The sequence below is a fragment of the Podarcis tiliguerta genome (genome assembly GCF_965153285.1).
Source record: "Podarcis tiliguerta genome assembly, chromosome: 8".
In the NCBI taxonomy this organism is placed as follows: domain Eukaryota; kingdom Metazoa; phylum Chordata; class Lepidosauria; order Squamata; family Lacertidae; genus Podarcis; species Podarcis tiliguerta.
The window spans coordinates 55,697,781-55,712,535 of NC_139541.1; the positions used below are offsets into that span (position 1 = coordinate 55,697,781).

General features: G+C 47.6%; 1 protein-coding gene and 1 long non-coding RNA gene across 2 annotated transcripts; one reads left to right on the plus strand and one right to left on the minus strand.

Moving 5' to 3' along the window:
• The first annotated feature begins 53 nt into the window (after positions 1-53).
• On the plus strand, positions 54-7,106 carry LOC310683345. Its single transcript, XR_014514383.1, has 2 exons — positions 54-3,438; positions 3,663-7,106. It is a non-coding gene; the product is annotated as an uncharacterized lncRNA (long non-coding RNA).
• MYCL (MYCL proto-oncogene, bHLH transcription factor) lies at positions 4,775-14,318 on the minus strand. Its single transcript, XM_083453150.1, has 2 exons — positions 13,620-14,318; positions 4,775-7,754 (listed from the first exon to the last, which is right to left on the minus strand). The coding sequence occupies exons 1-2, from the start codon at positions 14,101-14,103 to the stop codon at positions 7,159-7,161; spliced, it is 1,080 nt and encodes a 359-aa protein (XP_083309276.1). The 5' UTR covers positions 14,104-14,318; the 3' UTR covers positions 4,775-7,158.
• Between the last annotated feature and the right edge of the window lie 437 nt (positions 14,319-14,755).

Below are 14,755 nucleotides of genomic sequence, written 5' to 3' on the forward strand. Positions count from 1 at the left end.
CATAACAATATGCTAAGCCAGGGATGAGGAATCTGTGGCCCTCTGGGGGGGAGCTGTCATCCAAAAACATCTGGAGGGCCACAGCTTTGATGTGCAGGGTTTCTCAAACTTGGGTCTCCAGCTGTTTTGGGGACTACAACTCCCATCATCCCTAGCTAGCAGGACCAGTGGTCATGGATGATAGGAATTGTAGCCCAAAGAGCTGGAGACTCAAGTTTGGGAAACCTTGATAGTGGTTAAGAGTCTTGGACTGTGATCCGGGGGCCCAGAGTTTGGATCCCCACTCAGCCATGAAGCTTGTTGCATGATATTGGAACAGTCACTCACTTTCAGCCTAACCTACCTCAAAGGTTTGTTGTGAGGATAAAATGGGGACTGGGAGAAATCATGCATACCACCTTGAGTTCCTTGGAGGGAAGGTGAGATATCAGTAAATCAAATAAATCAATGATAACAAAAGGCTTCCCATCCCGGCATTAAACCCAAAAGGTTCTTTTTAGTCACGTCTATGATGAGGGCTTATAGCCACATGCAAGGTGATGAAAATGAAGGTTGAGGGAGGGAATATTACCATAGCAACCAGATTGGAAGGTGGGGGATCTAACATTGGTACTGGGTGGGAAGCAGAAGCTCTGCAGAAGCATAAAGAGATGAACTTGTGACCAAAGACAGGGAAAAAGGAATTGTTACTGTAGCAACAGAGTCAGGAAGAAAAAAAGGATAGGGAGACAGTTGCCAGGGTGATGGAGGCTATCGTCAGGGTAACAGAAGGGGTTCTGTGATTTTCTGCCATGACAACAGAGGGAGGAGGCGACTGCTCTTCTCCTAGCAACACACATCTCTTGCCATGGCAACAGAGGGAGAGCAAGGATCCCTTTTCAAAAGCAGAAGAGCTCATTGGCAGAGATGGGATTAGAGCAGCCTCAGTCAAACTGACACAATAATTTACTAACCCAGGCACGAACCCACCTCCCCGTCACCCTTTATGCAAGGCGATATGAAAAATGCATGAAGTTTTACTCACCCATGTGTCCAAAATAAATAACGCTGCTGTCTGAAAATAAGTAACAATGCTTTCTGAAAAATCATTCAAGATGTTAGAGGAAGACTTTGAACCAGGCTTTCTTTGTTTATGTGTATATGCCTACACATGCAGTATGTTTGGGGTAGTATAATAAGGAAGATCTGTGCTAGATTTTTAAAAATTGGTTTCTGGTCTGGTTACACTTTGAAGTCAAAACAAAAGAGGTTCAAAGACTACCTTGTAGAGCATAGGTTTGGCACACAAAAGTTCCCAGGTTCAATCCTCACTGGTGTGTCCAGTTAAACTTTAGGAAGGCAGGTACCTGGACTGAGAAAATGAACTATATCTCATTGGTAGGCTACCTGTTTTGCATGCAGAAGACCCCAACTTCAGTACCCAACATCTCCAGGTAGGGTTGAGAATGTCCCTTCTGAAACACTGGAGATTGTTGACCAAGGACAGGAAGCCTGCAGCCTTCCAGAGTTTATCAACCATCCCCAACATCCTTGAAACATCTGGATGGCCACTGTGTAGACAACACTGAACTCAATGGCCCAGCTTGGTATAAGCCAGCTTTCAGTGCCCAGTGCTGGCTCCAGGTTTTGGGAGGCCCTTGGGAAGGATCCCTCTACTGCCCCTCGCCATTGTGGCATCTGCCGCATACATGCTTTTAATCTGCTTGCTAGAATCAATGAGCGAGCAAGTATTGGCAGCTCCTCTTCCTCACCATCACTCCTGTTTGCTTGTGCATCCCTTCTGGGTTAAAGCAAGCAAGAGGCAGGTGAAAAAGCTGGTTACAATGGCAAGGGGGGGGGGGCTCATGGCAGTCTTGGGTGTCTAACCATGTCTGACACTTTTAACACTACCCTGCCTCTTCCCCAGAGCTTAGGAAGCTGACAGTCAGAAGGGTCAACACCTGACTAGATCACCTACCAATGGCTGATCAACGTAAAGCCATTTTCTCCCTCCCTGCCACATAGAGGTGTCTTCTTCCAACATCCAACACTACCACCCTGTCATGTGAAGACTGCTAGGTAGGATCCTAGCAGGGCTACCCATCTATAGTTTCCTCCCTTTGGAATTATGGTGCTTTTTTGGTTACGAGTAGAGGTGTGGTTTTATTTCATCATGTTTGGCAGCCTTAAGTGCTCCACTTTGGCATGTAAAGGCAGGAAGAAACCCTGCAAATAAAGCTCCACTTTAAGAGACTTCATTTCATGAGAATCCTGTTGCTCTCTTCTTCCAATAAGGAAGCTGAAAACCCACACACGCCCATGACAAAAGAGAGCTGGATGTTTAAGGTTCTTTTGCTCAGTTATACATGTGGTTTACATGCAGAAGGTCTCAGGTTCAGTTCCCAGCATGTTCAGTTTATGAGCTGCTAACCAGAGCCAGCAACATAGTGTTCAGTTGGCCAGCCTAACTTGGTGCAAGGCATCTTTGTACTTCATAGGTCCCAAGGTGCAATTCATGCTACTGAGATAATTTATAGTTAGCAGTCACCATGCAACATATTAGCATGAACATTTATTGTGCCATTGAAAAATGAATTGTCAGACTTCATTAATAAGACATTTCATTTTGTTTTGGACCTTGATCCAAATTCCAGCTCTGCCACTGGGAGGCTCAGGTAAATCACAACCTCCTACCCAATACACCATCTGTAAAATGGGAATATCAGTAATCTACCTCACACTGAGAGCAAACAGAATTGTAAAGCACTTATTAATAAGCCTGCTTCATCAGCGGTGCCTATTTTTAGAAGCCACAGAGCTACTGAAGTCCTGAGGCACCTGACCTACATACCTGATTTTGCAATGGGACTCAGACATGCCCCAGCCTCTCCTTAATCCCAATAAAAGAGAAACCTTTTCCCATCTGCTTGTGGAGGATTCATGCTTTGATTTTCCTAAAGTGCTTAGTCATCATCTACTGCAAGGGTAGGCAATGTTTTCATGCCGAGGGCCACCTTCCCTCAGGATTGAGGGCCAAATGCCAGGAGAGGGCAGGGGTGTAGTTTAATGAGCCAGGCATGAAGGGTTGTAGTTAATGCTACTCCTACTCAGAGTAGAGTCACTGAAGATAATGAACATGACTCAAATCCATTTATTTCAATGGATCTACTCTACAGAGGACTTAGTGGGATACAGCCCAAAGACCCTTCCATCCTGGCACCTCAGATTGGAATGCTCAATCCTAGACAGGTCCATTCTCAAATTACATATGCAGAGAGGATTTTCCTTTAGTACAACAACTGGTATAGCTGCTGTTCTAGAAGTGCGACCCGTTCAGCTTGTTCTAAAACTTCTCAGAATGAGGGGAAGAAAACTTGCTTTTTAATGCATTGTGGTGAGAGATGAGTAAAACCCAAATGTTCTTAGGCCCTTTTGCCTTGTTTAAAAACAACCCCCCAAGTAAAAGTCCTCTTATGTTACCATATTTTCTTTTCAAGAACAGCTATTTAAAGACTGCTATGATTCCAGGTCACCTGGTTAGCCACTCTTTTTTGCCTGGACACAATGGTTTGAGGATATCAGCAACGTGAAATGTGTCCAGCAAATATCAACAAAGATGGTGAGAGGCCTGGAGACGGTCCTGTGAGGAAATGTTGAAGGAAGTGGGTAGGTGAAGTCTAAAGTAAAGATGTGACAGGAGAGCCTTTCAAAACTGTGAAGGTGGCTGTCATATAGAAACAAATTGTCACCATCTGTTAGTTCCAATGATAGGACCTGAACTGGTAGAGGAATACTGTGTAGACTAAACACAAGGATGAACTTCCTAATGGTGCAAGCAGATTCTCCGTGAAAGAGCCTGCCTCTGATAGGGATGGGTTTTTCTTTTTTATTAGAGGTTGTTGAGCTAAGCAGAACTAGGATGGCTCTGACAGAATCAGAGCTGAAAGCATCCCAAAGTTCATCTAGCCCAACCTGCTACAGAGGCAGGAAGTCTGTTTTGCCAGGATTCCTGAGGGGCTCTGCTGATACATTGCCTCCACTTTTGATGGCTCCCAGTGGCAGGCAGACACAGAAAGGAATGCTTGCTGCAGAGAACTGAATCCAACTCTAAGGGGGGCCAAAAGATTTAGGGTGCATTAATTCCTACAAAAAGATCTTTCAGCTACACTGCTGAATATGGAAATGTGCAGCCAATAAGAGGGAAATGAAAGCAGGGGCAGGACTTTCAGACAGGTGAGAAGGTGGGCTCAGTGCTTCAGAGAGGGTCTGGTCCATCTCCAAGCAGAGGAAAGATGATGTGCAAATGCAGTTAATCACCTCAAATACACAGCTTTTTACATTTTCTACTACTGCTGCTGAAATATTGTCTTCCATTTATGTCTTTTTCTTATCCCAGGATCATCATAAGCCTACAGAATACTGTAAAATCCCCCCAGGTCCTATATAAACATAAAAGAATCTCCACACATCAAGAGCAGCAGAGAAAGAATTCCTGCCTACACTCTCTTATTAGCTGCATGTGGATGGGTTGATTCAGCTGTGGGCTATGACAGCTCTCCTACTTCTCAGTTTCCCATGCTCTTCCTTCGGAGCACATGCCAAAACCATGCTCCCTTGGTTCCCTTTTTCCAGGATATTGTCCAAACTTTCTCCTCTTCCCCTCCTCTACATAACTAAACGAACATGCATTCAACTAAATTACAAACATGAAGACTGATTTATCTTTGCAGATAAGGGTCTCAAATATATCCCTTGGCTCAAAAAGGGAGTGGGAAAAAGCAGACTCAGCCTGTCCTTTTTGAGATTCCGTTTATTTAAGAAGTGCGAGGTAACAAAGAAAGTGCTAAGTCTGACCACCCAGCGTTGAGGCTCCAGCGGGCCAGTCAAAGAACGCCTGAAGGAGTCCCCAATGCATTGTGGGAGACCAGTCTGCGCCCACCAAACTGTGTGCAAGCCAAGATAAACGGTCATCCATCACCTCCAGCTCTGGCCTCTCCCTACCCAAGAGACAAAGGAGGATGGGTGGGAGGGATCTGCATAAAAGGGAAGGAGGGAGAGGGGGGTAGCCCCAGCCAGCTCAACAAAAGCTGTTAAGGACCTGGCAAAACCAGAGCAAAAAACACATCACCACATTATCATTGCTTTCTTTCTCTTTATGCATGGGACTGAGGTGCTCCCTTTCCTGGGGGCGACACAGTGGAACCTAGCTGTGAGTAAACATCAATTAACGCCACACTGCACATTTCCCCCAAAATATATTCATGCAGCCCTTTTATTTCCAGAGAAAGGAAAGGTGGAGGGGGAAAGGCTTCTCTTAGTCTTAAGAATCAGTAGGACACCTTCAGTAGAAAACTTCTCTATAGGGGGCAGTTGAAATTACAATGTTCCCATCTAGGGACTCCCTTACCCACCCACTCTACCAAAACACCCTTAAGATGTCTAATAAGTCTCATTATTGGTGCTTGAAACTTGGGACCAGACCCCTGACTTATGAAATCATTTTCTAGTCAAAACAGAAGTATTTTTTTCCTGCTGAATCTCAGTTTGAACGATCTCATCTACAAAAGCAGTACTGAGAGCCCTCTACCCACTGTTTTATCTTTGAAAAGCTGGGAGGAAAGAAAGAACAAGTATTTTACAAAATAATTTCTAAAAAAAAAGTATAAAAATAGTATATCTTAAAAAAAGCCATCCAGTATAAAGAATCAGGCAGTCACAACAATGGATTCTAGGATATACAAAACCAAAGACAAGAAGCTGCATTGCCCAAGTGGAAAAATAAGTATGAGGTAAATGAAATCCAAGGTGATCTCAGTGCATTTCCAGTGAAGGAACAGTTGGGGGGGAGGAGAATGTCTTAAATGCACACATAAAGCCTCTAACAGTTCTTGAGAGAAGGTTGTGCACCCCTCCATCTCAGAAAGAGGAATTACCCCGAAGGGCAGATTCAAGGTTGACACAGCAAGACAGCATCATCACTGGACACAACTGATTAGAAGTTCACCTGGATTAATCCCATTGAAATCAATCCACTTTGGGGTCTATTATGCTGATGCCATTAAGGGCAGAATCACACCATACATTTTAAAGCACATGTTTTCACCCAAAGAATCCTGGGAACTTTAGTTTGTTGAGGGTGCTGGGAATTCTGGCTCTGTGAGAAACTACAGATGCCAGGATTCTTTGGGGATTCGGTGGGGGAAGTCATGTGTTTTAAGTGTATGGTGTAGATCTGCCCAATATTTTTTTCCACCTCAAGTGTGAAAGGCACTGATCTTAGCCTGAGGGGTAATCTAGCTGTAGATCTCAAGCAATTGCCAGATTTAAGCTGTCTTCAAGTGTCAGCTGCGAAATAACTTCACATAATGTGACATTCTCCACCTGGTACCCTCCAGATGTTTTGGACTACAACTCCCATAAGCCCTAGCCAGGACATCAGAGGTGGTGACATTTAAAAATTCACCCATAATAAATTCCAAGAAGGGAAGAGAGCTGTCAATCCTACACAGCATTGGAAAATAGGGCGGGGGAGTGTGCTTGGGGGTGGGAAAAAGTCTATTGCGTAGGACCATTGTAAAAAAAGAAACAAATTGCACAAGATATCTGTCTTCTTAAATGCCAGTGGCAAGAAGCAGAGCCTGGGGAGAAAAGAGGGTATGTAGAACTATCCATAGCCAGTGTTTACAATCCAACTTTGACTGGGGGAAACAGAAGAAGCCTCTTGAGAGAGACAACTGAAGGGTCCATCTTTGCCCCAGCTTTAGAAATGTTGACTCAGGCCCCTCTGTCAGAAAGTATTGTGAAGCATTCCACAAGATGCTTTTCCAGAGAAGCACTCAGGCTTCTGTTGATCCCAACTGGAATGGAGGTTCATTCAGCCTGTGAAGAAGTCAGCATTTTGCTATAGAAGCTGAAGTCTGAGTAGCTAAACCCCGCTCAAACTGCCCTGATCATCATCACTCCTGCACAGCTTAGGAGATTCTCCAGCACCCATAACTGGCTAAGAGAGAAGACCAGGGTGGAAAATAGTGTATGGAATACAAGCCCCCATTTGTGTGCACCAGCTGCATTGCATTCTGGGATCTGCAAGTCAACAAACCAATTTGTTTTTGTTTGGTCCCCCCTCCTCACAAAAAAGTGCAGAGATCAAGCTGGCAAGCAGTTTGGAGTTCCTGGCAGCTAATGCGCACTCTTGAGGTACGAAATCCGTTTCAACAGCTGAAGCTGATGCAATTTTAGCAGCTTCTTCTCAGCAACCATCTGCTGCTCTGCTTTGAGTAGTGACTGCAGATACTCTGAAGCTTTGCTCAACACCACCACTTTGGGGGTTTTGGGGCAGGTGGCGAGACCAGGGACCTGGTCCCTCAGCGCCAGGAAACGCGAGCGGAGGTCGTTGCGCCGCTTGCGCTCCAAGTAGTTGTGGTTTTTCCGCTTGGTCACGTCTTCACTGTCCGAACTGGGAGCGCTCCCGGATTTCAGGAGGAAAGGTTCAAGAGAGGAAGGCTCTGCCACTTGCCTCAGGGACTGTGCACCACCATCTTCTTCCTCCTCCTCCTCCTCCTCTTCCTCTTGACTGCTTTTCTCCAAGGCAGCCGTGCAGGAACAAGCCTCGGGTGGTGAGCGGGCTGCGTAATTGTGCTGCTGCTGGTGGATGGATATGTGGAAACGTTTCATGCAAGGGTCCAAGGGGTCAGCCCGCACAGTGATGGTGACCGGCTTCCTCACACCCAGCGACTGCCTCTTCTCAACCGTCACCACATCAATTTCTTCCCCTTCTGTGTACAAACAAGAGGGAACAACCCATTAAACCTTGGCAAGCACCACAGGCTGTTTCAGACAGTAACACACAAGTTAGCACACCAGGGTGTTTCATGCAGCCAACCAGGTGCCCCCCAGATGTTTTGTACCACAGCTTCCATCAGCCTCAGCCAGCTTGGCCAATGGACAGGGATGATGGGAACTATAGCCCAGTTTTTTATCAGCCCACTTTTTTACCACCACAAAAATCAAGGCAGCATACATACATTCAAGCTGTACTGAGGTTACAAGGCAGCCTCACTGACTAGACTCAATCTGCTTTGCTTCAAAGCCAGCTCTATACATCAAGTGGAACTGGATTCCTCAAAGGGTCTGGGACCGATTCCCAGTTCCTTATTCTAAACAGAACTGCATGAGGTGTCTAACGAAGGAACCAACCTTTCTATGCCATTGTAAGATGTAACAAGGTGGTGGTCCAAGCATTTTGAGGGGAGCGGGTGTTCAGGAGCATAAAGCCATGCAGCTCCATTTCAAGTAAGAATCTGGGAAGCAGTAACCAACATCAGCTGCATCACAGAAGGAGCAGCACATTTGGGGCAAGTCATCACCTTCCCAGACCTGAGCTATCAAAGACTTCTTAAAGATTTCTACTGAAGCCTCTCTACTTTTCCTCCTTCCTGAATCCCAAATGGAGATCTTGCACATGCACACACACACAGGGTGGTGACAAAGGTTGCTCAAATATCAGTGGAGAATGATGAAGAAGAGATGGGGACCTGCACCAAATGTTGTGGACGGGGGTGGGGTGGGATGAGGGGACTGAAAACAAAAGGGCAAGCTAAAGCCCGACCTTTCTTTTAATCCCTGGCTCCAGGGATGCTATGAAATCTGTTTCTGCAGAATCAGCAAAGCGGCCGTCTACTGATGTCTTACTATTGAGCACTGAGGCCAACTGGGGACAGGTGGGTCTCTTCATCTCTTTTGCTTCCTGAAGCTACCACACACAGCAGAGGCTGAAGTAGGAAAGGACTAGGAAGATGCACAAGCCAGGGGAGGTGAAGTGCAGGGCAAAGGGGTCATTTAAGATGCACCTGCTGAGCCAGGTTCCTTCTGCACCTCATAAGCCATATATACAGATGAAAACTAACTTTAAGAACTGATTATCAAGTTGACTTGTTTTCTTTTCCCCTCCTTGTTTTCATTTATCTTTTTGCCTAAAGAGCAGAATAAGTATGCTTTTAAATTAACAGTGAAGCTACACAACTCAGAAACTGGTAAACAGAGCTCTAAACACCACATCAAAATCCACCAAGTAGTGCTCATTTTCATATGAAGAACACCCAAGATGAAAGATAAGTCATTAGCTCATGGCCAACCAGAAGGTTTTCATTTGTTTCTTTTTTTTAAAAGGCAAACTGAAAACTCCTTCCCAATCTACTACTAGAGCATCCTAATGTACTTATTGCCCACTCCATAAAGTGTTGGGCATGGTTCCAGATTCAAATCTCACCCTGTAAGCTGCTTTATTTTGAGGGCAAAGACTAGATTCTTAACCTTTAGCATTTACTGAAAGGATGAGCGGTCTGATCTACCTTCTCTCAAGCAGTCTGACTTGGTGCTATTGCAAAGTCCTGAGCAAATGTAATTCCTGCAGGAATCCTGTGGTACTGGGAGCTTCATTCTGGGGAGGGATGAACATTTCTGTCCCCAAGGGTCTGTTAACAATTGCAATGGAATGGAGGTTTTTTGTCTTTGTGTCCCTGGAGGGGAGGGGAGGGGGTGGCTTTCCCAAAGGCAATTGTAAGGGACAAAAGGCCAGGCCATCATCAAGGCATTCCTATGCTCCCCATCCCCAATTAAAAAGACTGGGGGCAATAGTCACCATTGGCCTGGAACAAAGTTTACTGCTAAAGCTCTATCTCTCCCCCACCCTCCACCCCCCAAGGCTCTTTCATTGCCCATTGGAATTGTAAATGAAGCAGGGAATGGGGAGAGATGGCCTTTGCCCCTACAGCTTCACACTTCAGGAGGGATTTGCTACTTTTCAGAAGTAGTAAATCCTGTTCAAAGGGTTCCATTCCCCTGCACAAACAACCTCCCCAACACACACAGTGGGCAGCCCTCCCCACTTAGCCAGAGATGCACAGAAAAGATCTCGGCACCCCCCCCCCCATCCAGTATACAGGAAGGGGGTGGGAAGAGAAGGTCCTTTAAAGGCCTTTGCACAGAAGGCTTGAGTGACTTTCAAAAGATTCAAGTTATACAGCCTTCAGACAAAGTGGTCAGAGTTTTTTAAAGAAAGAAGTTTAAGGGGAAAGGTTATCACAGTAGAAAACAAAGAGATCGGTTCTGAACTCACAAAGCGAAGTCCCGCTAGTCTGCATGAGCAAGAAATCAGCCATCTGGTTTACTGCAGCAACAGCTTTCAGAGGAAAGCTTCTCCCTATCTGTGTTGGCTGGAATTAAGTTCTGCTAAGGACAATGGAACTTGTATGCCTAAGACAGCCTGTGACAGGTTGCACATAGACAATGTTTCCTAGAAACTGACCAAGGGCCCTTGTGGAGAAAACTACAGGAGGCACATTTTTCACAGAAATACACAATGAAAATGATTTCAAGTTACACAGAAGATGGCGTCATGCCTACTTAAGAGTTGGAGTCATTCAAAGCATGTCTCCAGCATTTCACATGTCACCTACTAAGGGTCTTCTTGCTTGCTCTCAGGAAACAAGGCACATAGACAGTTTTCTGTGGGACACGTGTCTAAAAACCATTCTTAAGGTTCTGTGACAGCTCGCTACCACGAGGCCCCCAGGAGAGTGCAAGATACTCTTGCCCTCCTTTTTCAAAAGTTTAAGCACCTTCATATGCAGAAGAAAATCACCTCATGTCATAAATGGGGAATGGTGCAAAAAATTTAATACTCTTCAGAAACATGGGGGGAAGGAATTCACTGCTTCTATCAAGTCAGCTCACGATAGCCAGCACTGATGCAGAAGCACCAAGTTGCTCACACACACAGCCACACCCAAGATTGAGGGTGCAGACGCGCATTGTGCTTGTGTGATGTCACACATGCAAGACTGTCGTCTGCAGAAGCCAGCCACTGAAGCTGAGATGTGCAACTGGCTTCCTTCCAACCAATAATGAGACACCTTGGCCCCCTAGAGTTGGCATGCCTGCACTGATGGGAGTTGTAGTCCAAAAGACCTGCAGAGCACGAGGCTGGGGAAGAATGGCATAGCGGAAGTCAGCAGTGTTGTTTTACCCCATTTCTGTGCCAGAGGTTCCAAGCCATTAAAGTCCATGAAAAATGGAGAATCACAGCCAGACACTGGTAGCAGCAGAGCATACAGTCCGCACTGCTTAATTCTATAGACAGGGAAAGGCCTCCTGCAGCAGGCTCAGTTTCAGCAGGGCTTGTGCCCCACACCCTCCCAGCCCTCCACATAAGTTCTCATCCACAGTGCACACTATCTGGTGCCCCCAATTGCATTGTTTAAGCCTTGTTTCTGCCTCCATTAATTTATAAATAAAGAACACAGGCCAGCTATGCCCCCATTTTGCCTTCCCCCCACTTGCTTTGCATTTTTAAGTGCTCTCCTTCTAAAACTTGCATTGGGCAAACAATCAGCACTTTCCCATTAAAAAAAAAAAAAAAGTGACTCAGTGAGAACAACCTTCTCCAAGCATCCTGGCAATCAGCCAATAGCAGTGCTTGAAACACTGCTGTTACCTACCCTCCTTCTCTCATTGGCATAGTAAGCTATTGAGAGTGCACACACACAAACACTTGCATCTGTTGCTTTTTGTCCCAGGAATCATGTGACTGGCTGGAAAAAAAAAACCAGCATTTGAAGGAGGAGCCTAGATGCTGATGGGGGTGAAAAGTCCAGGTCAGCAAGGGCAAGCACAATTAAATAAATCAATAACATTCCCCGCCCCTTCTGCTAATTGAGATTAAGACCTGCTTCTCCTAATGTAATTAAATCTTATACCCAATTTGTTTCTCAACCCAAGCCCTATTCAAGCTCTGTAGTGAGTCATATAAGCAGTCACTGCTTACCCAGTGACTCAGCCCTACAAGGATTAACAACAAGGCCAGAGTATTAGAAAGTGTGCCCATTTCAAGGCTATGACAGTTATTCAAGGGATAACACATGCCACAAGTTTATTTATAGCAATGTTAACCCTGAACACAATATTCATGTGGTGTTCTAGTTGGGGCGGTTGGGAGTTGCAGTCCAAACAACCTGAAGCAGGTGAGAGTTTGCCGGGGGGGGGGGGGGCGACCAGGTTGACAAAGGTTGCTAGAGGCTCACAAAGAAGATTGCCCCCTAAATATGTTGGTGTGTACAGAAACCCCTGGTATTATTCTTTGGTCTGCCTACAAATGAGGACTGGATGTGCAAGCGAGGTACATCAATCCAAACGGAATGAAAGCATTTTTAAAACTTAAGATTTAAAAGCATCGAGATCAGATTAGCCAAACAAATTGGGCCGGGGGAGAAGGAAGAGGTTGTGAAATTTCCTTCCTTAGAGACTTGAAAAGGCAGAGGCAGGCTTCTAGCTGTGAGTAGTTCAATCCTGCATAGGAAGCTACCTTATACTGTACCAAGTTAGTATATTGTCTAGATTCTATACTGACTTGCAACAGCTTACTAGGATTTGAAAGGATGGTTCTCATTTCTACTTGGAGATGCCAGAGATCGAATTTCAAATCTTCTCCATACAAAGGTGATGCTCTACCAAAGAATTACAGTTCTTCCCCATTGATGTTGATTCCTGCATTGCAAGGGGTTGGTCTAGATGACTCTTTGGATCCCTCCCAACTCTATGATTCTGTGCCCTAATGTTCCTACATCCTAGAGCACTTCAAAGACAGAAAGGTGGTCTTTATGATCTGTGATCCCATTCACACACACACTGCCCCTGCATGCCTGATCTAGGGTAGCAAACTCAGCAAAGTAGTGGTTACATGTCAACTGATGCACTCATAAGCATAGATGTGGGCACTTATGCAACAAAACTTTTATAACATGCATAATATGGCTGGTTCCCCTTGGCTGCAGAACCTGACCTGAGACTGCATTCAACATTTTGTGGGAGGAGGGGGGTTTGCAAGACAATTCTTGTATTTCCCAGGTCAAATCCTTCCAGAGCCTTTGTCCATCACAGGTCCACTGTGGCAACCCTCCAAACTCCACAAGCATAAGAAGCCTGCAACACCAACCAAGCCAAACTTTTTCAATAAACACAGGTTTATAGGCAGCGTTTACAACCTGAACCAGGAAACTCTGGAGAAGCCTGTCCTGCTGAAATGCAACCTCTCAAAGAAATGCTCTGTCTCTTGGGTCCCCCCACCCAACCTCCTGGAGTGGTGGAGGGAGTTGTGCAAGTGGCGCCTTTTCTTCTCTTTTCGGTCCTGCGGCAGGCACCCCCCTCCCCCGCCGGCTGTGCTGAAGGGTGCTAAATTGGGAGAGGTTGGAGGAGGAAGCAAGACAGATGGGTTGGGCTCACCACGTTATGCAAGTCCCAGCAGCAGCCTTGGGAAGCTGGGCCGGGACGATAATGCACACTTCCCCCTGAAAGTAGAACCTCTGGTGAAGAAGTGGGGCGGGAGGGGGGCAAGTAAATGCAAGAGCTCGGAGGATTTTGCAATAAAAGATCCCTCCAAGGGGACTGCAGAATTCTGCACGGAGACCTGGGAAGACAGGGGGCGCAGTCCAAGGGGCGCCACGGGAAATTAAGAGCGAGAGGAGCCTTTTGTCCCGGGAGAGAAACTTTCGGCGCCCAGCCAGAGCTGCAGGACTGGGTGCCCCTGGGGGGTGCCGTGCGGTGCGGTCCGCCGCCCCGCTCCCCGGCCCGGAGGGCAGCCTTACCCGATTCGCTTTGGCTCTCGGAGCCGGAGGAGGGCGGGAGTTTGCAGTCGGCGGGCCAGGCGAAGACGGCGCCGGGGGCCACGCACAGCCCGCCTAGCGCGGCGTCGTGCGGCGCTTGGGCGGCGGTGGGGGCGGCGGCGGCTGGCGGGCCCTGGGCGGGCGGCTTGGCGGTCAGCTTCTCGCCCATGGCTTTCTCCAGGCGCTCGCGGGCTGAGAAGCCGCTCCACATGCAGTCGCGGAGGACGAAGGCGCTCAGGTTGCCCAGTAGCCGGCCGGGCTCCAGCAGGTAGTCGGCGGCCGCGTCCTCGGCGGGGCCCGGCGGCAGCGGCGAAGCCGGCGGACTGGGCAGTAGCTCGAACTTCTTCCAGATGTCCTCGCTGGGCGCGCTCGAGCGGTGGAAGTCGTCGCCGGGCGACTCGTGGTGGTCGTAGAAGTAGGGCGGCGCCGGCGGCGCCTGAGGCAGCTGAGGCGGGTCGAGCTCCATGGCTTGCCCGCGTCCCACCTGCGACGGGAGCTCACCTGAGCGCGCGCTCCTCCGCCGGGAAAAGTGCAAGCGCCGGGCTCTTTCAACTAAGAAGGCGGTGCCGCCGCCTGGTTTAGTGGCTTAGCCTTTCTGTGCGCGCTCGCTCGCCTGTTCGGCTCCCGAAATCGCGGCTTTTCCCGCTTCCCCGCCCCCCAAAGCGACCCAGTCGGGATCGAGGCGCATTGTTCGCTCGCTCCCTTATATCGCGTCTGGCGCCCCGAGCCCCGCCCGTGCCACAAGCCGAACCAATTAGGAGCGCTGGATTTGCACGAGGGGGCGGGGGCAGAGAGCGGCTCGTCTTGCGGGAGGTGCTCGCGTTGGCCCACCTTGCTGCGAAGGGAGCGGGCGAGCCCAGCTGGAGGTGCAGAGCTGCTGCTGTTGGGGCACAAGTGCCAGGGCTTCTAGACAGGTGTTTATCGTGAAATCGGCGCTCTGCATGCAGACAAAAAAGAAGAAGAACAGTGCAACGCCCATACACATACCTGGCATCAAAATACCAGCCTGTTTAATCCATATTTACCCTTTCTGGTAAAAAGCCCTTGGGCAAAAACAAACCTGTTGCTATCCTAGTGGCCCCTTTGCATTAGCTCAACAAAGTATTTGCAAAGTATGC

Excerpts from the sequence above, each read along its gene's own strand:
- MYCL (XM_083453150.1), bottom strand. The coding sequence starts at position 14,103 with ATGGAGCTCGACCCGCCTCAGCTGCCTCAGGCGCCGCCGGCGCCGCCC. Across the intron at positions 7,755-13,619 it reads CGAGAGCCAAAGCGAATCGG|AAGGGGAAGAAATTGATGTG; the intron begins GTAAGGCTGCCC and ends GTTTGTACACAG.